At 40.1% G+C, this 24,493-nt stretch overlaps 2 protein-coding genes across 4 annotated transcripts; both read left to right on the forward strand.

Moving 5' to 3' along the window:
• The first annotated feature begins 650 nt into the window (after positions 1 to 650).
• C5H2orf66 (chromosome 5 C2orf66 homolog) lies at positions 651 to 3,747 on the forward strand. Its single transcript, XM_058839948.1, has 4 exons — positions 651 to 790; positions 1,307 to 1,449; positions 2,301 to 2,501; positions 3,484 to 3,747. Exons 1-3 carry the CDS (start codon positions 742 to 744, stop codon positions 2,481 to 2,483), a joined length of 375 nt encoding a protein of 124 aa, XP_058695931.1. The 5' UTR covers positions 651 to 741; the 3' UTR covers positions 2,484 to 2,501; positions 3,484 to 3,747.
• Positions 3,748 to 3,924: 177 nt separating this feature from the next.
• Positions 3,925 to 19,882, forward strand: GTF3C3 (general transcription factor IIIC subunit 3). 3 transcript variants are annotated; one of them, XM_058839946.1, is made up of 19 exons: positions 3,928 to 4,250; positions 5,195 to 5,297; positions 6,379 to 6,569; positions 6,960 to 7,083; positions 7,587 to 7,778; positions 8,037 to 8,202; positions 8,710 to 8,857; positions 9,897 to 9,969; positions 10,979 to 11,065; positions 11,477 to 11,580; positions 12,181 to 12,352; positions 12,787 to 12,989; positions 13,523 to 13,624; positions 14,523 to 14,658; positions 15,331 to 15,568; positions 15,941 to 16,131; positions 16,744 to 16,868; positions 18,098 to 18,250; positions 19,160 to 19,882. In XM_058839946.1, exons 1-19 carry the CDS (start codon positions 4,152 to 4,154, stop codon positions 19,280 to 19,282), a joined length of 2,730 nt encoding a protein of 909 aa, XP_058695929.1. In that variant the 5' UTR covers positions 3,928 to 4,151; the 3' UTR covers positions 19,283 to 19,882. The 3 variants fall into 3 exon arrangements, with proteins under 3 accessions (XP_058695930.1, XP_058695929.1, XP_058695928.1); XM_058839945.1 differs by having other exon boundaries at positions 3,930 to 4,250; positions 6,376 to 6,569; XM_058839947.1 differs by lacking the exons at positions 14,523 to 14,658; positions 15,941 to 16,131; positions 16,744 to 16,868; positions 18,098 to 18,250; positions 19,160 to 19,882 and having other exon boundaries at positions 3,925 to 4,250; positions 6,376 to 6,569; positions 15,331 to 15,504.
• The last annotated feature ends 4,611 nt before the right edge of the window (positions 19,883 to 24,493 follow it).

Below are 24,493 nucleotides of genomic sequence, written 5' to 3' on the forward strand. Positions count from 1 at the left end.
TAAACCAAAGAAAAATGTAAAGTTTCTAGTCAGACATAAACATCTATACTCTGGAGTAAGGTGATGGTCAAATATTTTTCATTTTAATATGTCAATTTAGAGATATATTTGACGTGATACTAAATCATGTATCATCTATGTAGCTGAGAGAAGAGTGCAGTGGAACAATAAACAAAAAATATGAGCAGCTTTGGTATGAAGAATGCTATGTACTAAGGCCAAGGTAAATTAGCAGAGTCCTCCTTGCAGCCCTTGTCTTAGGTTCTAGTGTGACAGAAGGATATTAACTGCTGATAAAATCAGGGTAGGAAAGCAATGCTTCCATTAAAATGCTGTAATTTTGAATATTGAAGCAGACCTTACTTTTCCATCTTTTTTCCAGCATCAAGAAAGTGATCCATATCTCATTTCCTTGAAAATCATTAGTCACCATTCTAGAGATATGGCTAATTACTTTTAACTAAAAATAATATTTTGATAAAGCTGTGCTATTTCTCCTGGGAATTGTTTTAAACTTCCTATTTGCCTACTACCAATTTTCTGCAATACAGCTTGGGAGGAATTTGTACTGCACTGTTCAATAGCAACAGGTCTGAAGAGCATCAAGGATGAAATTCTCAAGGGTCTTTATGTCATGGATGGAAACAGAATCATTACTGTATTTTTGAACTCCTGCTAACGTCATTGACACCCACCTACAGTCTACTAGCAATATAAGTGCAGAGATCAGCTTGTTCACAGATGACGAGGAGACCAACCAAGAAGGGGCAAGCCAAAGCCAAATTCCCTGGTAAGCTCTATTTTAAAGACTGTGAGAGGGACAATTGCTTTTCTCCCCCTGAGCCAAGTTGTGCAATGGATCTCTACTATGTTAGACCAGGCTGTATTAAATACCATTGCACTTACTATTATATGTAGTAAAATTTAATGCAGTTTTAAAAAGTGAGCTCTCTGGATCTTGAGCCATATTTTTGCATTCTCTCTGTGGCACACAGAGTTGTGGTGCTGTATTAGCCACTGAAAATAGCTGTATGTAATAAATGTAAACTTAAAAATGTAATGTTTTGTGTTGAGTGCTCTACTGGTCCCTCATAAGAGAGTCCAGTGTCTAGAAATAGCTTTGGTATGGGAAACATTTGTTTCAAATAATTTTTTCTTCCAAGTACCTTCGTACTATGAAAAGAAAGAGTTAATAGCACGTGGATAGTCTGCAGTGGGCAGACTTTCCTTGGATTCACACGATTTGTGTGTTCCCAGTGACAGCTCTGTAGGAGTTAAGGTGTATGTCTGTTTGTCCGTCTTACAGACAGTCTGTTCATCTCCAGCATGTGGAAAGTGCTGCTCCTGGGTCTGTATGTAGTATTGGCTGTGAGAGGATTGGCAAAGGGTGCTCCTTTCCATCCAGAAGAGAAATGGAAGCCTCTTGATAACCCCAGAAACAGAGACCTGGTAAGGAAATGTTTCAAGAAAGAGAGCTGAAGTTCTGTGTGTTTTTTTGTTCTTCATGAAGAGACTCCTTATCATCGAAATTTAAAGGCGAGAGGGGCCCGTTAGAGGTAATGTCTAGGAGATGTGCACTGTGTATAGTCAATAACCACTTCTCAGTCAAGATGTACCCCTTAACTGAAGAGACATTCTCAGAGCACAGTAGTGCATAAAACTTCCTTATATCTCCATCCAGCAGCTTTCATTTTAAAAAAATTTTTTTGATTATACAGCTACTTGTTTTATGAAACAGAAGAGGAATGATTACTATGTTTCTTTCAAATGTGTTCTCTGGTTGCATGTTGTTTCAGCTAATGGAAGTACAAATAAATTTGCATCTGACAGCTACAAAAATACCACTCAGAGAACATTTGCACAGTCTTAAAAAGAATTTGTGAAGGAAAAGAATTGGGTTTCCCGTAATTTTTCGTCAGTGTTTTAAGAATCTTTAATTTCTCCTTTCAAGTGACTGTAGGGGGACGGTTCAAATCAATTGCCCATTGCTGACTCTCACAGAAATGTTTACAGAACTGTCCCGTTTGCTCTCAGCAGGGGTTTGGCTGTGCCTATTAACAGCCCCTGTGATTCAGTGGGGAGCATAAATGAGCAGGAAACAGTTGCTGGTCTTCTGGCTTCACTTAAGATGTACAAGCTGTGGATGGAATGGGCCTGTCTGAATTAGGTTGCCTACACTCTATCAGAATAGAGGATTTCACCCCACAGAGGAACAAATATTACATCTATTTTGTGTCAGTAGAAATAATTAATCTCCATCAGTCATGCTCTATTTGTTTTCATATCCTCAATATGTTCAGTTTTTCAGAACGCTCCAGGCTTACTTCTTGGGCAGGGGTCTCGATCTCAGAAAGTTCCCAGCTACTTTCCCTGTGAACAGTGAAGGACCAGGGCCTGTCATGTTCTACTCAGATCCTATTGCTTCTGCATTTGCAGATTATGAAGAAAGGAAAAAATCTTTTCAGAACTATTTCGAAGGCTGAAAGATTCTGCTGATGAAGGTAAAAGGGGATGCCTTGTTCTCTAACTTTGGTACATGTAACAAGATTCTGACTGAAGTATAAAAGCAACTTCTTTCCCAGAAGGAATTAAAAGTGTAGTACCTTTACCCTTACCTGAAGTGGGTTTTAAAATTCTTGAGGCAAAGGTTTACAAGGTAATTGCTACTTAGGTAAAATAACAGATGGTGCTTGTGTAGACCTATATATACCATGATTTTTTGTTTTCTCTTTTTTTCTCCCTTCATGTAGAGGAGAATACTGAAAACATACAGATAATAAATAAGGGATTTGAGTTCTATGTAAGGAATTGCAAAAAGATTATAAATTGAGATCAAGGTTTCTTGTGATATATGCAAATTAAGAAAATTGATTTAGATACAAGTTATTGCACTAACAAAGCATACATTGTCTTTTAAATTTACAGTAAATAGTTTTCTTCCGATTTACAAATAGTTAAGAATTTCAAAGCATTTTGGTGATTTATGCAGTATCTTAAAGTGCTTAAGTTGTAATTAATACTTAATTTAGGATTCCCATCTCTTTCCTGTTCTCAGCTTGCTTAACCCCTTTTCCCTTTGTAATCAAAATCAAAGCTCTATTATTCTTATTATCATGAACCATAATAAAGACTGCACTCAAATTTTAATACTAAATTCTCTTTTTGCTGCGTTTTTATGTCAGGAAAACAAAGAAGCACCACAGCATGTGTATTTTGTGCATGCAAAATAAATGAAAAGTGAATTCAGAAGCGCTGCTCTACTATAAGTCAGAGCAGCAGTGAGAAAATGACTGGTGGAAGTTCTTTGTCCTGCATAATTCAGGATGGTCATGGTAGTTATTTTCAGTGTTTAGAACTATTTTGTGGGAACAGAGGTCCAGACAGTTTTCATCTTGGTCTGGATCACACATTGGTTGCATATGGCTACTTCTGTATTTCTCTTACATATATGTTTTTGGGTTTTTTTTTTTTTGTCTGTTTCAGGTATTAACTTCAGAACTCCATACCAAGTGGAAAACTTCACAGCAAAATTTTACTGTTTTGACTTTTTGTTACCTGACAATTCAAAATTTTCTTCACTGTCACCGTTTCTGCCAGTGGAATCTGGTGTCCTGCTGTTCTGGGCATTATTCTGTCTGTTGACAAATGCGTGCTCTTTGGCTACTGCAGTTTGTGAGCAGAATTGTGCTTAAGTGTGAATAAATGAGGAGTGCAACCGCGTGCATTTAAGTAATGCTAAGTGTCTTTGTTCAAAGCCGTTAAATAAACGTTCCCTTTCACTTTATAAGAACGCGATGTCCCAAGGTGTTCTGTGACAAGTTCCGATCCTCTCTTGGTACACCACCTTTCTTGGTGGCTCTCTGGCTGCTTGTGCCTCACGCCAGCCCCGCACGCCCATTGCTGACCCTGCCCTGGTCAGAAGTGCACAGTCCCCCGGTGTGTGGAGTTACGAACCCGGCCGTGGCGAAGGTGCCGGGGCAGTAAAGCCGCTGTGGCCCCGCCGCTGCCCGCGCTCCCCTCCCGCCTGCCCTCAGCGCCGAGCGCGGCCGCCACGCCCGGAACTCGCGCGGCCGGGCGCGGGCTGCGGCGGCGCCAGAGCGGGACGGACGCGGTGCCTCCCTCACAGCGTTCCCCCGCGCCGCGCCGGGGCCATGTCGGGCTTCAGCCCGGAGCTGATCGAGTACCTGGAGGGGAAGATCTCCTTCGAGGAGTTCGAGCAGCGCCGCGAGGAGCGCAAGAGCCGCGAGAAGGTGAGTCTGCCCCGCTGGGCCGCCCCACGGCGCGGGCCGCCACCCTCACGACAGCGCCTGGCAGGGCACGGGTCGCTGCTCGGTGTGTGTGGAGGGGCTCACGCTCTCTGCTTCTGCGGCTACGTAGTTGCGAGTTTCTGTGTGGAGATCAGCACAGGGTCCCGCTGAGGCGGCGGCGGCGCGGCGCTGTGTGCGGAGAGCGCAGGACACGGCGCTGCGGGCGGAGGCGCCCGCCCCGCGGCTGTGGGTGCTTGGTTTGGGATGAACTCATCCAGATCATGCACCTACAGCTCCCCCACCAGCATCTGAGAGCTAAGGGAGAGAGCCAGTGCGGCTCCTCGTCCGACTTGTCGGCAGCAGTAAATATGGGGAGACACAGTTTTGTGTCCGACGCTATATAGGCGGTGTGATTAAAAGAAAACAGGTATGATTTGTCGGAGTGTTGCAGTTCTTTTAAACTTTGCTGTACTTGTGTCAAGGTGCTACTGAATTTCTACATTTCTTGGTCTTCAGAGAGCAAATTCAGCAGAACTCAGCTGTTGTGGAAGAAGTATTATCCCAGGGCAGCTTTCTTACCGGATTAATGAGTGCTATTTTGTTACTGACAGGCTTCTGGAAGGATTTGTTCTGCCACATATGATTTTTTTCTAATGCAGTCAACCATGTCATCCCACCTCACTGTAATACTAAATAAGCAATGGACTGGTCTCTTCAGTCAGAAGAAGTGTGAACAGTCACTGTCTGAGTCACCCACATTGATAAGAACATAAATATCTTGAAAGCAAATAATGCTAGGTTTTATTCACTTAAAAATGCAGTGCTTAACCCACCTGTTTCCAGCCTTTGCACTGCCAGTGGAAGCCAAGTGGAAACTGTAAATATATGGGGGAAATAAAAATGGGTAATACTACAGAGGTAGTAATTTATATTTTTGGTGTGTGTAGGATGGCGAAAATGCGTCTGCTGAGGAAAATGAGGGAGATGTAGAGGCCCCATCTTCATCCAGAAAAGCATCTGGGAAATCCCAAAGTCAGGATGAAACTGATGGTAGGTGTTTTTAACATAATCATTCGTATTTAGAAAAGGCATGGGAAACATTTACTTTTTGATAACTGACTTCATAAAAAACTGGCTCTATTTTTCTCCTCCTGGTCTCTGCAGGGACTGAAATAAAAAAGTAATTAACAATTATGCTTTTTTTTCAGACGGGGGTAGGGTAGGAACAGTCTTGTGTTTAGATGCTCAATATCCAAGTCAGAATAAAAATAACCAAACTTATCCAAGTCTAAAAATATAACCATAAACCCAAGTGTGATCCCCAAGTTCCTCTTCTATATAGGCAATACACGATCAATTTCTTTTTCAGTCCCTGCCTGATACTTTGGTTATTTTTAAATCAAATCTTCAGGCATCCAGTCCCCCACCTCAAACCTTCGAACCCTACATATTTGGAGTTTTGTATATAGATCTGTGGTCAGTTATAACCCTGAGTTCACTTCGTAATGAGAAGTTGTAAATAAAAAATGGGAAATTTTTTAAAAATATATGCCTTAAGCATATTGATTCCGAGTACTTAGCATCATTTTCTTACCTATTTTAAAAAATTCTATTCTTTTTCCAGAGAAATGCAAATAATTTGGATTTTGCATTTACACATGTTAAAAGGTACTTGTTGTCATGGGTGAAATGGTTACAACATCTTGTTTTCAATTACTACTGAAAATTGGTTGCTGGATTGTTGTGTAGTAGAATCCTCTGCTCACTTACAGCCTCTTCAGCTGAAAAGCTTATTGCAGCCGGCCAGCTCAGTGCTTGAAAATTGCTTAATATTCTTCTGGATTGAGAAAAATGTTAATTAAACTGTGGCTTCATTCTCTGTGTTCCTTCCTGCTTTCATTTCAGATATCCAAAAGATGTTACAGGCTGGGCTGTACCAAGCATTGGTGATGAATAATGCAGAGCTTTAAAACCAAAGAGGCTGTTAATAGTTTTTCTGCATTTCTGCAGGCAGCACTCTTACAGAGTAGCTGCTTCAAGTGGGCTGCTGTTTTCTCTGTACTTGTCCAGAGAAGCAGCATGTCCTCTTCATTATATCATAAACCTATTTTACTTCTTTCTCAACCAGAAGAAACAGCAGATGGGGTCAGTAAATCTGTTCATCGGGTCTTTGCGTCCATGCTTGGGGAAAATGAAGAGGAGGAGGATGAAGAAGAGGAGGAAGAAGAAGAGGAGGAAGAAGAAACTACTGAACAGCTGACAGCTGGAGATGTTTTTGTTTTGGAGATGGTTCTTAATCGAGAGACCAAGAAAATGATGAAAGCAAGTATTTAAACTTTCATGTAATTTCCACGTGTCCCTTGGCCATAGTACATAAAATGCCACTTCACATGACTTTTAGCTGCTTACTGAGAAATTTGCCTGAAAATTGTTCCATGTAGGATAATCCTGCTTATGCTGGTGTTTGTTACACTGTCTTTGTTATAAAAGCACTGTAGTTTACAGTTTCACTGTTTGAAAGATTTCAGAAGTCATTAAATCACTTTTGCCAGTGTCAGAAAACTATGAATATTAGCAAGTCTTTTGGTTGGTCATTTAATATTGCTAATACTTAAACAGCTTGGTGTTAGGTGGTGTTAAGCACAGCAGGGTGTCTCCTGAATTTGGGCACAACTCAACTTTGGGCAGAAATAACATCCCTTTTCCATTTAGGAGAAAAGACCTCGCAGCAAGCTTCCCCGTGCCTTGAGGGGTCTGATGGGAGAGGCCAACATCAGATTTGCTCGAGGAGAGCGTGAGGAGGCCATTCTGATGTGCATGGAAATCATTCGACAAGGTATGGGAGAATGGGAAAACCTCTGGGCTTTAAGGATGGGGTTGAGATTTCCATTTGCAGGAGGAGGATTCAGTGTGGCTTCACTGAAGATGAAAATGAACAGTACAAGCAAAGTCAGGGTATAAAGAGGAGAATTAAGAATATGTAGTGAATATAGAAATATATATAGAATATAGAAAGAAACAAGCACCCCAGTTCTGCAGAGGCACGGGCCTTGGCTTAGCTTTGCAGTTTGCTTTTATTGTCTTTGTAAGATGAAAGGTATAACCAGCAAGACATGCAGTGTAGAATAATACTATAAATAGTTGTTTGATTCAGTCAAGCTGTTTAGTAGTTTACAGAAAGGAATCAGAAACTTCTGTGCAAGTTTTTTCCTGAATTTAAATAGCACATGTGGATGTTTCATAGAATTCTGGTACCTGTTCTTTGAGAAAGGAAAGTTATTAGTTTCCAGCCTGGATTTTAAACAATAAATCTTACTCATTCTTTTTATCTTTTCACAGCTCCTTTTGCTCACGAGCCATTTTCCACTCTTGCCATGGTCTATGAAGACCAGGGTGATATGGAGAAGTCACTACAGTTTGGACTGATTGCAGCTCACTTAAATCCCAGCAATACCGAGGAGTGGGTTAGACTGGCAGAAATGTCACTGGAGCAGGACAATATTAAACAGGCTATTTTCTGCTACACAAAAGGTAGCGTAGCAAACATTTTAATAATTTAAAATTAATGCTAGGCGCTAATGGCAATCATTTTGTTTTCTTCTCATTTCTAGTTTAGTTTGCTTCAGGGTGCTGAGATTCTGATACCTCTTTCTGAATTAATGAATCTTTAATATGGGACGTCCTTGCAAAAACCTTGTGCATGTCCACTAACACGAATCAAGGGAATGAATGTGAAGCCCACTGTTGCCTTTTCCTGAACTCCTCCTATGCTGTTGCTTCTTCCTGTAGCTCTGAAGTATGACCCAACCAACGTGCGGTACCTGGGGGTAAGATCCAGCCTGTACGAGCAGCTGGGGGAGCACAAGATGGCCATGGATGGCTACCGGCGCATCCTGAACCTCCTGGGTCCCTCCGAGGGGGAGCGCTTCATGCAGCTGGCCCGAGACGTGGCCAAGTGAGCTGGGTTTGCAAACACTGGGATTTGCTTTGCCACAGGAGCTTTGTGGTTTAAGTGTGTAGCTGTCCCACAGCAGTTTTTACTACCTTGTGAGCTACTTGTTGAAAGCTGTTCCTCGCCTGTTTCAAAACAGTTTTAAGGTCTTTTGATCATGGTATTTAGGAAGTGTAGCAAAAAATGCAAGGATATGTATTATAACACTATTACTAGTGAAGGTTTCTAAAAACAGGTTAATGTGGGAGACTGTGATGAAAACTCCAGTAATGTCCTAACTAAGAGGGGAGAAAAAAATTGTTAATTATTTGAAGTACGTAAAAATTTTCAACAGTTGTAAGGAAAGAAAAAATACTTCCTTTCTCACTGTCTTTTATAACATCTACTTGCTAATGAAAACCTTTGCTAATAAGCAAAAATAAGAGAAATACGAAAATCCTTTTGCTTTGATTAAAAGTACATATGATCAGCTATGTGAATTACTTGGTATCTCATGTCTGTATTTTATAGGAGTTACTACGAAGCCAATGATGTGACCTCTGCTATTGAGATAGTGGAAGAGGCCTTTACCAAGAACCAGAACCTTGTTTCCATGGAGGATGTTAACATTGCAGCTGAGCTGTACATCTCCTCCAAGCAGTACGACAAAGCTCTGGCGGTACGAACAGTTCAGTGTATTTGGGTGTCAGTCTCAGCACGTCTTTGCCAGCCAGAATGGGTGGTTCATGTTCATAGTTTTTGTTCCTGCAGTGCTAAAATGAGGTCCTGCTTTTGTAAAGATAGAGGTCAGCAGAAACAGACCGCTTGCTATTAGTTCTGTAGTAATTAGCATTTAAATGAATGGTTGGATTGAATTAATTGAGGGCTGATAGATTTGTATGTTGTTCGAGGTTTAAAATTTTGGGATCCTTCCTCTCTTCTCTGCAGTGACCATAATCTTAACAGCCAGGGAAGATCTTCAGGCCGGTTTTGTGAGTAATACCAGCAGAGGTCATTCTCTGAGTGGAAGGTTAAAACCATTACACTGAATGCTCTGATGGTTCAAATGCAAATTGTTGTGATTTATCTGGCAGACTTGTGTTACAACTAATAATTTATGCATTAAGCACTAAGCATACATTCCAGAAAGACAATGCATCTTAACTCTAAGGCATCAGGAGTTAGAGAATATTGCTTACCTGGTCCAGATTTGTTAACTCTCACTTTTGAGACATATTTCCAAATTGATTTGGTCTGGCTTTGAGAGGGAAGATGTTGATATTTGGCCATTGTCATACTTTCAAAAATAGATTGAAAAGACACTGTAAGCTGGAACTTCTTCTTGTAAAAATTCTTATTTGTTGATATTAAATTACTTAGGGCTTTTTTTTCTTCATGTATTTAGATTTTATTCAGCTCTCTGTCAGAGCACAGGATCATGAGCCTGCAAAAAATTCTGATCCATTTTTGTACTTCTTCCCTCCTTAAACATCAATCAGTCAATTTTATATACACAGTGTTTAGCTACTGGATTTATCAATATAGCAGAACTGTAGTCACAGAGCTGTTTCCCTGTTTCTTTTCAAAGGTTCTACTTGGGTAGATGAATGCAGCTTTTCCTCTGATAACTTTTGTGATGTCTAAAAATGTCACATTGGCTGGTTGCTTCATTTAGGCTTTAAATCTTTGAAGTTATGCAAGTTACTTTTCTGTTTTAGGTTATTACAGATTATACAGGAATTGTACTTGAAAAAAACATACCAGAAAAAAGTGCAGCTGAGGAGAAAAAGGGTAAGTAGCTGTCAAGTGGTTACTGTGACCCTGCTGTTCATGTATATGACATCTTTCCTTTACCTTTTCAACTCCTGGGTATATTCTGCTGCATTGTTGAGAGCCTTTTCTTCATTCAAATCTGTGGGTGCTCTTAGTGAGTTACACGGCATGACCTCAGCCTGCTGTAAGAAGTTACTCTGGTGTCCCCATAGCCCTGCTGACTCATTGAAGACAAGGACTGCTCTCCAGGCAACTGGAGGCCTCTTAAAGTTCTAAACATTCCTCTGAGAGTTTACATCATACCAGCTATTTCTACCAGCTAAATAGCTTCTAAAAAAAAGTGGCAACTGTACTCAAGAATATCAACCTTTGACCTAAGAGTAATTTTCTTTGTACATCCTGCATCTGTTATTAACCATCTAACTGGAATCTAGGCATACTAGCTTGTAATTCAATGAAGTAGATTGTCTTTGAGAAACGTGCTTTATCAAAGTCATTTCATCTGGAAATGTTTATTTGGGCTGTAGAGTGGACACAGCACCCATAAGCAGGTAGTCTGTTTTGTGATTAAACTGGTGGTTTCAGCAGTCTGACCCAAGCCTAATATAGGGGTAATATACTTCTGTTGGCTTTTTGCTCTGATAGACCAGGTAAAAAATAGAGTTGATTTATGGACAACTGTCCTGATGGAGACTTTAAGCAGGTAATTTATAAGAAACAAAACTATAATGAGTCTAGGAATTAGAACACAATGTTTCCAAGTTACTTCCTATGTGCCACTTGTTGAGAGAAAGCTTCTAAAATAGAGCTTGGTTCTCCACCCTATTTTGCTCTATAACTTTTATAACTGCTTCCTGCTCTGCTGTCCTTAAAAAACAAAACAATATAACACAAAAAACCACCAAACTAAAACAAGAGAAACCCAGTTCACTTTTCAGAGTAAGCTGCCAATCAATTACGGATTCAAAGTCAAGTAAGTGTTGGCTTAGCTGGTCCTACTGGTTAATCTGATAATCTTTTAAAAAAGATACAGGTGCAGTAGTAGAAACTCAGGAAAGCCAGGAGGCAGTGGCTGACAATCAGAGTCATCCAGTTGCTGAATCCAGTGCTCCAGGTAAGTAATTTATTTTTTTAATTTCCGACAAGTCTGTGAACTGACCATATGATTAGGAACTTACTCAGAACTTCCTTCTAACCCAGCCAGCCAGTTTTCATCTTGTAAAAATATATCAGTAGGGGAATAGCTACCCTTGCACTGGGTATTGCAGATGTTGAAGTTGATGCAGACTGACAGCACTTCACCTCATGTGGAATTATTAGTCTCAGAGACAGTAGGAAGACATTGCTCCAGCTCCTGGAAAAGATAGAGGAGGAGGAGGAAGAGAAGGACAGACAAACACTTGCTAGAGCTGATAAGAATGTTTTCTCAGTTTCTGAGCATGGCCTAGTGGCGATGTGGTGCTTGATAAGTGCTTCTTAAACCTTTCTCTCTGGGTTCAGAAGGAAATTCTTTATCTTGTCACAGCTGTGGAGAAAGTCAGCTGCTGCATACCTGAGGGTGTTCCCATAGACATCACGGTCAAGTTGATGGTGTGCTTGATTCATTTGAACATCCTGGAGCCAGTCAGTGTAAGTGGAAACCAGCTCACAAGGAGGGGAATGTTCTAACAAATTGCAAAAGCAAGTAATTGTTTCTGTTTTCGTAGACTGAGGTGGTTGAGGGAGCTGTGGAGATTCTTTTTGTTTCTCTTCCACTCCAAGAGAGAAAGCTCACAGGCCTATAATAGCAGAAGTAATATCTTTGCCCATAGAAATTACTCAGTGTTAGAATTATGCAGTGTAAGTATTACTAAAGCACAGTAAGTCTCAGCCTGTGACAGGCCCAGGACCGTATTGAAAAGTTATTGAACACTAGGGAACACATTTTTACTTTGTTTTAAAGCCATACTAAATCTGAAGGCTGTTCTTTCATAAAGGACACTCCTCACTGGTGGACACTTTAACCCACTGGATGTGTGAAGCATCTAGAATAGAAAGATGTGGCTTCTTCAGGAAATCTGAATTTCAGATATTTATTTTTTCACTTCTAAACTAACATTTCAATAAAGGAACTGTAGTTCAGAATGCAAATAGAATAAAAACCATAGGATAAAAATGTAAGCTCTCAATAAGCATGCCTTAAAGAGATGTTCTCATTGATTGTCTTTGCTTGTGTGGTTTTCCTTAAAGCCTCTTTTGACTACTCTGGTGGAACAAAATGTAGAATATGTGGGTGACTTGTATTTGGATGTCGCAGAGGCTTTTCTGGATGTTGGAGAATACAACTCAGCCCTGCCTCTCCTGAGTTCCCTTGTCTGTTCAGAACGATACAACCTGGCTGCTGTGTGGCTTCGGCATGCAGGTGAGAAGAGGCAGGACTGCTGAACATGGGGGACTGAGAGATGATAATACGAAGCTGAGCTTTTCCAGGGACCTTTATCCAAGATCACAGGAATTTTAGATTGACTGGTTGAATGAGAATTGGTATTTGCAGAATGAAGTTTATCATGACAGCTCTGTCGAGCATTTTTTTGTTCTTCATATACACTGAAATTTACATCAGCTAAAAGTACTTTATATAAGTGAAGCAGCACCTATTCTACATTTCATCCTGTGTCAACTGCTGATGTTTGAAGTGAAGCTGTGGATTCATCAATTCATATATATCTGAATATTTTCACTTGAAAATACATGTTTGGGGTGATTTTACTAAGAAGGTATGTCAATTTATTTGCAAATTTTGAAACCTTCTTTTTCTGCCACTTAAGTGTCTCCCGTTGCTTATGGTATTTCTAGAGTGCTTGAAGGCTTTGGGACACATGGAGCGTGCTGCAGAGAGCTATGAAAAAGTTGTTGGTCTTGCTCCATTGCATCTTGATGCAAGAATCTCACTTTCAACACTTCAGCAGCAGCTGGGCCGGCCTGAGAAAGCTCTGGAGGCTTTGGAACCAATGTATGACCCAGATACACTGGCTCAGGATGCTAACGCTGCGCAGCAGGTGGGTAAAGTGTTCTGTGCTTCCATTTAGGATGTATTATTCTGCCAAAGTAGTTGAATATGTCTGCATAGGACCAGGGATTCAGGCTTACCATTACAGCATCAGGGACACATGCTCCTGACTTTCTCCCTGACCATTCTCTCTGCATTTCCCCAGTCCCACCTGATAACTTCTGTGCAATGCACAAGCTTTTGGCCACTGAGAGCCAGTCATGACTCTACATCAAGTTGATCAGCAGTTGCTACATATAAACTATGTGGTTTCACCTCTGTTGACTGTAAGCAGAGGTTCTGAATCCCCTCTTTAGAAGCACCATCACCCTAGGCGAGAGTCATGCCAGATTTCCCTGAAATTGGAGAATTTGGAGCAGTAACTCCTGAGAGTGATTCAGGGAGAGCTTACCTGCTGCTACAGATTCTTACAGCTTTCTGGAAGCTTTTACAATCCTATTAGTACTGTACCGAGTCAAAATTGTTTGTTTTATAAACTCACTATGTGCAGGAGGTTGAGTGATAATGTTCACCCTTGTCCAGGAATTAAAGCTACTCCTGCATCGCTCCACGCTGTTGTATTCCCAAGGCAAAATGTACGGTTACATTGACACGCTGCTCACAATGTTGGCCATGCTCCTGAAGGTAAGCCAGTCTCTCCAGCTGCACTGTAAGAAATTGGACAGTTGTGACTTGGGTCAAGACAAACAACGAATGAACTCAGGAGGAAAGCTAGTGGGCTTTTATAAAGTGGTTTCATAATTTTGTTAGATGGTAATCTTTCAGGTAGCCTGCAATACTGGTGTTCCTGCTTGTAGTGTTCAGAACAGAGAGCTGTTTGTGTGTATAATTATTGATACAGTGACTTTCAACTCGCTGCTCTCAGTGTGCTTAAAACCCACTGAATTCTAAAGCTGCTTCTTGGCTTTTTAACACTCAGCACAGAGCTTTTTTGAGGTGTTGATACTGGCTTCTATTTTAACAATTTTCTTTTAAATTTCTTTCTTTATTATTTTCTTGATATGAAAGGACAAAATAAGAATTTGTTTAGCCAGTAAATACAGTGGTGGTAATTTTGTGTTAATTGATTTTTATTTATTTATAATAGGCATGAGTTAAGGGAATTTTTAGACCTCCATTTTACCCACCTGCTCAGCACCTTGGCTATTGTATTATAGTGCTTGAAGAGGTGACTATCCACAAACTTCTGAAACTGATAGAGAAAGGCACTGTTCTTCTTATACTTCTATGCAAAGAGTCATGATTTCAATATACCCAGGGATGTTCCAATCCCAAGAGAAGTCTTTTTAAGTGGCTTGAAGAGTTTGTATCTTGCTTTTGCTTAGCCCAGTTTGCACTGGAGCACGAGACAATGCAGAGATGATATTCCTGTTGGGAATGTTCTCTCTGATGACCTTGCTGTATGGTGGTGTCGCAGACTGTTTTGGGATTCAACGTGAGCAAGATGGATTGGCCATAAAGCTGCCTTTGTCATAGGATGTTATATCATAATCTGAAATGCTGCCCTTAAATTTGTTTCTAGGTAGCAATGAGCAGAGCTCAGGTGTGTTTGATATCTAGTTCCAAATCTGGAGAGAGACACCTCTATCTTATTAAGGTGTCGAGGGATAAAATTTCTGACAATGATGACCAAGAGACAGCAAATTGCGATGCAAAAGGTAACAAATCACAGATTGTTTATTAAAAACAAAGCAACAAGGTGAACTCCATAGTTCTGAAATATGATAAACATGCTCCTATTTTGCATGCTAAATCCATGCAGTCCATGTTAACATTGCTTTATTTCTAGGGCAAGGAAGGCAGCAAAACTGAAGATAATGTATCTTAAGTGAACAGTCTCCATTCAGAGAAAAATAGTAAGATTACAGAATAATTCAGATTGAGAAGGGCCTCTAGAGATCTTATGGGCCAACATTCTCCTCAGGGGAAGTATCATACATGCAAATCTAGAACGTAATACAAATACATTGTAGAAATGGTGTGATTTTTTTTTTTTTTTAGCTGGCCCAGGCTTGGTTGAGCCAGACTACATGTTCTTAAGCACTACTGGATAAATTAGGGAGAGGAACTTTATTGCATTCATGTAGTATCTTTACAGCTTGAACTAGGTGTATTTCTTTCCCTTTGCTCCCACTTTGTGAGTTTTTTTTGCTGGTGTTTTATGAACTGCCCTTAAACTACAAAAAAGTAAATACTTCATGTTAGCTGTTAGTGCTACAACTCAAAGACAACAGTCTTTGAAAAGATCAGATTGATGTATGCACCTATTTTGTAAAAATTTATCTTTCTTGTTCTAATTTTTCTCAACTTTCTGGCTCCAATATTTCTAGCAATTTTTGCTGGTCTCACAAGCGTTCTGACAAAAGATGACTGGTGGAACCTCCTCCTGAAGGCCATATATGCCTTGTGTGATCTCTCCCGGTACAAGGAGGCAGAGCTCCTTGTGGATTCCTCACTGGAATATTACTCATTCTACGAGGATAGACAAAAGCGCAAGGAGCTGGAGTACTTTGGGCTCTCTGCCGCAATTCTGGACAAGAACTTCAGGAAAGCTTACAACTATATCAGGTGGGCTGCAGAGAAGGCAGAGCAGTCTGTGCTGTAATTGCCTCCACTGAGGCTGTACTCACTCTGCTGATGATGCTAAGTAGGCAGACCAATGTTTTCCATCCTTGGCTAAATGAGAGATAGCTACTGAAACTGAAGGAGCTTTCCAATAGCCTCAGATTCCATAAATGCCAACCAATAAATCAACCAATAGGTTGGTTGATTTGCTAGAACCATTGGTTCTGTTTTTCACTCTCTGCCTCAGTCACTGACCTTCTCTTTGAGTTTCTGTTCTTTGTTATCTTCCCTAAACTGCTGAGATTTTATTGAAGATACAGTATATCTTATAATACATAGCATTTACTAATTTTTTGCACACTTCTCATTCTGTAGAATCATGGTCATGGAAAATGTCAATAAGCCCCAGCTGTGGAACATTTTCAACCAAGTCACTATGCAGTCTCAGGATGTCCGTCACCATCGCTTTTGTCTCCGCCTGATGCTGAAAAATCCTGACAATCACGTGCTGTGTGTCCTCAATGGGCACAATGCCTTCGTGTCTGGCAGTTTCAAGCATGCTCTTGGTAATATCTTTCATGTTCTAATATCAACAAATAGAACAAGTGAAAGTTTATAAAAAGAGAAAGATTTTTTTCATCAGAAAATTATAGGTTCACAATGCTAGTCTGGTGCTTTAATTATTCTGTACACAAATCAGAGCATTGCTGAAGGGTTTTACTAATAAAAATTAAGCTGGAATGTTTCAAGATTAGCACACATTGCAAATATAACTAACTTGCAAAGATAATTGGAGGCTAATGATGATAATAATGACAACCAGCCCAATTTAAACAGCAAATACAGCTGGTTGCATGTTTTAAGCAGGCCTTTGAAGTAAACCTGCTGCTTTCAGTCAAGTCCTCCAAATGTCACATTTAAATCCCAGTAAAGACCATGTTTGCTTTCTGTGTCTGATTGTTTTCTGCTTCCATTTTTTCATCACAATCTGCATTCTTCCTTCAGAATCCAGTGGATGCTGAAAATACACAATTTTTTCCTGTGTATTTTGATGTATGTGTATTAAACTGTTTCTTTTCGTAGTTCACATTTCTACTTCAAATATTTTCTTTCTTGCACTTATCTTCTTAAGGAATGCTTTTCACAACCAACATCTTGATTCATTTATTTGCTTTTAGGTCAGTATGTGCAAGCCTTCCGTGCAAACCCAGATGAGCCTTTGTACAGTCTTTGTATTGGCCTGACTTTCATCCACATGGCCTCTCAGAAGTATGTGCTGAAACGGCATGCTCTTCTAGTACAGGTGAGGCAGTGTGAATGTTGTTTCCTGGCTTTGTGTCTTGCAGATGGTTATGGCTGCAACACACTGTTTAAATAATTTTTCATAATTAAGATGGCATTTCTAAAGAGGGAAGTGGCAAAACATGAGCACAGATGAATGTGCTTTTGAACTATAGTTACACCGTCTGAATCTCCTCTCCTTATGGGTAAAGGTAGCTTGCTACTCACCTTGATGGTAATAGCTGCCAGCTGTTTGTGAATATATTACTAATTTCTTGGTGGTTGTAATCTGAATTTTCTTTCAAATTTTTTTTGGCCTGCATTGCTGTAGAGTGGAATCTGCCACGTGCCCTTTGTCAATATGTCTCATAAACTGCATTCTTGAAGCAAATTTTACAGGCCTGGACAGTGGGTTTTTCTCCATCTTCCTTTCCCCCTTTTAGGTGCCTCTCTCCACTCTATTTGTAGATCTTGTGAGCTCCAGTTTAGCTACCTTCAAATTATCAGCTTCCTTATTTGCATTTTTCTTTTAATCTGTGAGATCCAGTTACAAACCATGGATTTAGTAGTCCCAAATAGAATCTCGAAAGTAATTCCCTCTACTTTACACCAAGTATTTTCATTAACTTGAAGTACCTTTTAATTCCTGTAGCTGCTGAGCTCAGTCAGCACAATATGGTGAGGATCCTGAGCTCTTCAGATCTCTGAAATTGCTGGAAGACTGTAGCTTCCTTTAATCTTGACAAAAGCTACAGGTCCCCAAGTACTGTAACACAAAACCAGTTATGACAGTGTCCAACTTTAAGACATTTTGAACTTGCAAATGTTGTCCTAATTTTAATATTTTTATCCACTTTTTTTCTGTAACCAACCTGCCTTTTTTACAGGGACTGCCCTGTTTTGCTTTTATACCATTCTTGAACAATGTCCTATTTATGTTACCCTCTGGCAATGCAGTTCCCAGCTCTCTCTCTTCTCATTTCCTGCTTACTATACTCAGTGATTTTTACATCATTTCTTGCTGCTATGATAGTTAATTAGTAATTCAACCACAGTGACCTAAATTATGATCATTAGCTGCTTGTGTCTGAACTAATTCCTCATACTGAAGGAAGTACCTTCTCTGATGACTAGCATAGTCCCTAGAAAGAAGGTTCTCTGTTTACAGCACAATCATCACACGTCAAAATGCTAACAAAATTAAATGCACAGGAGGGGAGTAAAAAGTTGTGTGCTTGATTTCTCTTACAGGGATTCTCCTTCCTTCACCGCTACTTGGATCTGCGTGGACCATGCCAGGAGTCCTTCTACAACCTAGGCCGTGGCCTGCACCAGCTGGGATTGCTGCACCTGGCAATCCACTATTACCAAAGAGCACTTGAACTTCCTCCCCTCACCTTAGAGGTACTGTAACTTTGCAAGTTATGGACAGAGAATAAAGTCAGGAAAATGTGAAGCATTCCTTAGTCATAGTTAAAATAGGTACAAAAAATCTCTGTAGTTGCATCTCCTTTAATCTCTATTTTAATTCCTTGTCATTGGAAGCCCAAATCTGATTGTCACCTGATAATGTATTTAAACGTGTTAAGTTCAAAGATTAATTAATTAAAAAATTAGGCTGAAGCAGCAGCAAAAAGGATTGCAAACAACTTTTCCTGATTAAGTAGCTGACCTTTCTGTATATTACTTGCAATGAATTATGACTGGAAGTTCTGTATACTCACCCATGCTATAAAACAGCATGCTGGAGCAAGATGGACCAGTATTAGAAATGCCTAATTGCATCTGAGCCATATTTTAATTCTAATTGATCTGTATTGGATCCTAATTGACACATCATACATTTACAAGTCTGGTCTGTGGAATTGTTAGGTAGAAATATTGCAAGTGTGTTTAGAAAATGGGCAGTGTTGGTAAAGTAAGTGTTTAGTGGGTGTTAGTCAGCCCTGAGAGTTCAGAGCAGCAGTCTTGTGACCCTGTTAGAGATGCTGGCAGTATTCACATTCTGGTTGGAGAAACAAATACTTAGCATACAAAGACAAATTAAGGTAGTACTTTGCTGGTTTATAAGCTGGCTATTTAACTTACAGCTAATGTTTGGAGTCTGAAATTTTATAACTTTGGTGATTAACGACATGATGTGGAAACTCCTTAAAGAGAGAGAGCACAAGGAATACTTTTTCTGTTTCCATACAGCTGAGAGCCTTTATTGGCCCTGAATATGTAATTTGATTCCACTGTAATGGCTACTCATGTTTCAGTTTTATACTATTTTTGCACACTGATAACTTTTTTTAATCATTATTTTTACAGGGAATAGAAACTGATCAAACAGACTTGAGAAGAGATACTGCTTTTAACTTGTCACTCATTTACCAGAGCAGTGGGAATACCAGAATGGCTCAGAAGATGTTGTATACCTATGCAGTTGTGTGATGAGGTTTGTGCAGGTGGAATTGATACCCTTTGGATTGAACTTTGCATTATGCAGTGCTGGGGAAGCTGGTTTTAAGTACAACTTTTCTGCAGAGGGTCAGAGACGTGGCTGATGCTGTGTTGTGGCTTTGTGGACTTCTTCTGCCATTTGCACTGTATCACATGTGGGTGAGAACTGGCCATCCTGAACATTCCCCTGATGTGCCCACGAGTGGGGCTCTTAGCTCTTCTCCTTTGGTGCACTCTAAATACATTCAGTCTTGTATATGGAATCAAACAGTGAAGGCTGAGGCCCAGTGTGACTGGGCTTTTAGTGGGGAGAAAATGTATAGTGTGCAGTATTTCAACTAATTACCACTGAAGTTGCTGAAGAAGCCATATTCACTGGTGTTGAGGGTATTTTAATGTGCAGCATTCAGTTACAATAATGTGGAAGCATCCTAGAGGATGAAGGATTCAGTATTTCAAGATCTTTAAAATATTCAGTTTTCTAGGAGTTCATATTCTAAGCAGTTTTGTATTTAAGGGGATTGATCTTTATTTAAATCAATATAACTTTTTTTCTTTCTCTGAACTTGATAATAAAAATTCTGAGGTTAATGATGTTTTACTTATTCTCAGCTAACATATATCCTACTGAATAGGACAAACCTAAAGCCATATGGCACACACCTAATTTTAAGCAGCACAATTTAATGAGGCTCAAGTGTGTTTAGGTTTGCTGGTGTGCTGGTGTGCAGAGCGACCCCTTTGTGCTCAGAGCAGCCATTTGCCTCAAGGGAGAGAGGCTCTTGGATTAGTCTGGAGTCCTACCATATAAATTACAGTTTATAATTTACAGTTTAAATTACCATATAAATTTCTGGAGGAACAGAAGGAGACAATTCCAGAGTCTCCTTGGGCTATTCCTAGGCTTCAGAGGCATGCAAGACTTTTCTCCCTACTATACTAAACAAGTATCACAAATGACATGTGTAAGTCTCACAGGACCAGTAGTGCCATGGGTCACAGAGGAGGTGGTGAGCAGCTCTGCTGAAGCTGGTCTGAGTGCAACACCACCTGTCCTGAAGCCAGGTTGTACTGACAATATGTACATGAAAGAACAGGCCATGATGAAGTTGAGCTGATCTTTGGTCTTGAAAACTGTCCATGCTGTAATCATCTGCAGCATATCATGACATAAGTCTCCTGCTCTAACTACCCTTTTCCCAGTCTGTTGTGCCACAGTAGAACAAGTTGAACAAATTCCACTAATTCTTTTGAAGGTAAGGTGATGTGTGGTGTAACATCACACACCTCATGAATTCCTTCAATGCTCCTGAAATAGCCCAAAGCTTATGTTCTCTCATGACCCAGTTATCATCTCCCATTATAAGCAGCCAGTCCTGCCAGTTCCTCCCTGCCCCAGTCACGTCAGAATCCAGCCACAGGCACATGACTCTGTCTTCAGTAATTCACCTGAACCCTCTGCAAACTAGTCTTTGCCAGGCCTTAGTCCAAAGCTGGTGAAAGAAGGGATAAAAGCAAACATGTAGCCTATCAACAAATTACAAACAAAGAATAATTGTTTTGTTGCAAATAGTAATTTTACTATCAGCCTCATAATGCAAAGAACCTCAGTCAAGAAGACAACTTGAGAAGCCTGAGTTAATTCAAATCATCTGTTAGGGTTTAAACAAGAATTCTTTTCATCTCTAGGGGTTCTTTATAGATGGGTGCCCTGGCAGCTGGCCTCAGCAATTCACATGTATCTGTCAGATCAAGTAAAGAGCCAGATTCTTCCACAGCTGGGTGCTAGCAGGGAGTCTCCTGGCAGCAGGTGATGCTCTCCCAGATCTGGGAATCACCAGTCAGATGAGCTCATTTCCTGCACAGCTCACGTGGCCCTCTCCAGGGGTGAGTTGGAGGCCTGCTCTTTGCCCTGTGTGTCCAGGGAGGTATGAGGGTGAGGCTCCTTGCTTTTCCTCCTGGGAAAAGATGCACTATTCTACAAAGCTGATTACTCTTTGAGAAATCTTTGTTATTACTGAACAAGAAGTTTTAGCATTTTAATACTGGCATCTCTAAAAAGTTAATTACATGGCTGTACAAGAACTAATTATGGAGAAGGCTGAGGAATCTACCCAAAGAAGGTAAGCACGGTTTTCAGAAGGGTATCTGTAGAGGGTGTGTACAAGGGAAGATAAACCACTGACATGGAGCTGAATGCAGAAGAAAAAAGATTAGCTGTTAGCTTTCAGATCATTCTTTGCTTAATCAATGTCAACCAGGCATGAAGTGTGTACAAAACACATTTTCTAAGTACAGAACAGTCCCTTGAAACTCTCCTGTACCTGTAATATTCTTTGCTGCTTCAGTATGTCTTTTGGCAAAAGGGGAGGAAATAAACTCAGCCTGAACAGGAGGTCTGCTCTCCACCACTGAGTGTAAGGAATAAAAGAAAGTCAAGAAAACTGAAATCCTGACTTAAAACAGCCTTCAAAATACCACTCAGGTAATTTTTCTGTGCTGCCCTCTTTGAAATGAATGTCCTTGCTTTTTTTGCCTCCTTTTGGGAGCTGCTCTCTTCTTGGGCCAACGTTTTTCAGAACTTGAAGCTGCAGGCTGTCAAACTTAGATGTGAACCACTGGTGAGTTGCTGCTTCTAGGCCAGTTGTGATCTAGGTAAGGTGGTGTAATTAGAACTGCAGAGAGAACAGTGATCATGTGCTGTGTTCCATGTGTGAGGGGCAGGAACAGCACACCCTTCACATTTTTCTCCTGTACATAGGAGTAGGAGCTCCGTGATGCTCTCTTGCTTTGCTGTGAAAAAGAGTTGCCTCTCTCTTAGAGGGGTGGTGAAATTAACATGTGTCCCCAACACAGCATAAAATACAGAGGCATAGGAAAGGGGGAAAACAGATGCTGAGTGCCACAAACTCCTGAGAAAATGAGGGCAGACTGACTTTACCTGACAAGTGCTATAGAAATACTCCTTTGCTATTGGGATCTCTTTCTAATCATAGAGCAGTACTTGGACTGATAAAGCAGCATGTAGGACCTGAGGCTGGGGCACCTTTATTACTTTTTTTTAATTTTACTTCATGCTGGTTCATACTCTATTAATAACTAATCCCTTAGATTTTCACACCAACCTACTATGGTAATCCATGCAAGCTATTATAGTTTGGATATTGTGATACAGCAGTGCAAGGACAAAGTGATGCAAGGACAAATGATTTTGGGGGCAGAGGGTGTGGTGGTGGTTTTGCATGATGTCACACACAGTGACATAACAGCAGCACAGGGGGGCAATTTACTTGGCCACAACTCTTCTGTTTGGTTGGATAAGAGATATTTTGAGCCTGGTAAAAACAATAGGCTATGGGTCACAAAAGCTGTTTCTACAAACCCCACTAAATTGAAGTGATTTATAGAAAAAAAATTAAACCTTTTTCTCTTTTAGAGCATGATAAATGCCACTTAGTTGAAAGGCCACCTGTGCACCTCACTCTTCACCAGAGGATTATAGCTGAGATTGAAAGGTTTACTTGGTGCATATGCTCAATTAATATCTTGTTATCCAGCTTTTGCACTTCAGTCTTAAAGAGATGACAAAACAGCTCAGCTTGCTTTTAGTGCAGAAACAAAACGGCATTGTTTAAAGGGGAACACAGAAAGGAAGTGACAATGTCTCTTTACCCAGAGCAACTGTTTTCTCTGAGTCTCATAGCAGAAGAAACAGGAATCACTTCTAATTTTTCTTACCATAAAAATAATTCCAAGATAACAATTCATTAGTTTTAATCTAAGTACAATGTCTTGTTCACATCCTACTGTCACTACCATCAGAACTATTGCATAACTGCAGCTTTCTTGCTCTCTTATCACTATGCATTCTGTGCTGTTTGAAGAAAGCTGGAAGTCTTTCCACCATTGTCCCAAATTCTATGACATAGGTCACTATGAAGTACAGCTTTACTTCCTGCTTGTTTTTCATTACCAGCACAGTGTGCCTCTCTCCTTATTAATCAGTAATTTTTTTAATAAAGTTTTGTATGTGTCCAATTTTGATCCATCTATTTTGTTTTAATGCCCCCTGGTGGCTCTTAGCCATTCTGCTGTTTTCACACATTAAACAAATTAATTATCCCAAATCCTAGAGATATATCTTGACTCCTGAAGGCAGCATGAGCAGAACTCAAGATAATTTTGAGACAAAACTCTCTTACAACATGTTCGTCAGTACACAAATAAGTAGAGAAAAGAAATAAGTGCTTCTCTCCAGATGATGTCCCAAAGAGCTCATATTAAACAACCTTACCTTAGATTAATAAAAGCCAAGTTTCTCCTTTGAGGTGCAAAATAGGATACTGGGAAGTACTTGGTCACAGGTCAGTTTATTGTTGCTGATGGACAGCTCTGCCAGAACCAGCTGCACCTGCTGCTGGGCACACAGGGGGAAAAGGAACAGAAGTCACCACCTTGTAGGAAAACAAAGCAAAAACAACAACAACAACAAAAAGTTCTTGGTATATAACTTGCTTCAGGTATAAATTTTCAATTATATGAAACACTAAAACAGATTTTAAAAAGTAAAATGTTCAAATGGCATAAATTCCTCCAAGACCAGCTTATTTTTAGGATCAGCTGCTCAAATTACTACAATTGTCCAGATGGCCACAAGAAGGCCACTGTCCTAGAAGCACAGCCAACAGAAATGGAGAGATGAAAGAAACCTTTGACAACAGGGAACAGAGGAGCAAAAAATAAGTAGAAGAATAAGAAGGCATGGACAGAATTAAAATAACTTAATAAAGAATACCAAATAAAGCATGACATTTTTAATATTCTGAAGGCTCTATTGATTTACTCTTTATTTTAAGGAATATGACAAAAGAGTTCTGTGCCAAGCAGAAAAAATATATCAATATGTTGCAGACTAACTACTGTAGAAATTAAACTTTGATTATCAAATGACACACATTCAAAAGATGTTTCAACTAATTTGTTTTAGCAGTGTGATTTTAGGACCTTATTAGCAGCCAAGTATTTCTTAAGATCTCCAGTGTACGAAAGTGGTTATCACTCCCAGCACTGTAAAAACTAAATGGTAAAAGCATTGGTAGCACAGTATTACTGAGCTTTTACTCAGCTTTTCAAATATCCTGATCTAGGTGACATAGACTAGTGAGAAATAATGGAATGGGAACAAGTTAAAACGGTAATGAA

This window comes from Poecile atricapillus, chromosome 5, assembly GCF_030490865.1.
Source record: "Poecile atricapillus isolate bPoeAtr1 chromosome 5, bPoeAtr1.hap1, whole genome shotgun sequence".
Lineage (NCBI taxonomy): Eukaryota > Metazoa > Chordata > Aves > Passeriformes > Paridae > Poecile > Poecile atricapillus.

Coding starts and splice junctions, on each gene's coding strand:
- C5H2orf66 (XM_058839948.1), top strand. CDS start 742: ATGACGAGGAGACCAACCAAGAAGGGGCAAGCCAAAGCCAAATTCCCT. Junction 791..1,306: donor AGCCAAAGCCAAATTCCCTG/GTAAGCTCTATT, acceptor TCCGTCTTACAG/ACAGTCTGTTCATCTCCAGC. Junction 1,450..2,300: donor ACCCCAGAAACAGAGACCTG/GTAAGGAAATGT, acceptor CAATATGTTCAG/TTTTTCAGAACGCTCCAGGC.
- GTF3C3 (XM_058839945.1), top strand. CDS start 4,152: ATGTCGGGCTTCAGCCCGGAGCTGATCGAGTACCTGGAGGGGAAGATC. Junction 11,066..11,476: donor TGCTGAATCCAGTGCTCCAG/GTAAGTAATTTA, acceptor ATCTTGTCACAG/CTGTGGAGAAAGTCAGCTGC. Junction 15,569..15,940: donor AAAGCTTACAACTATATCAG/GTGGGCTGCAGA, acceptor CTCATTCTGTAG/AATCATGGTCATGGAAAATG.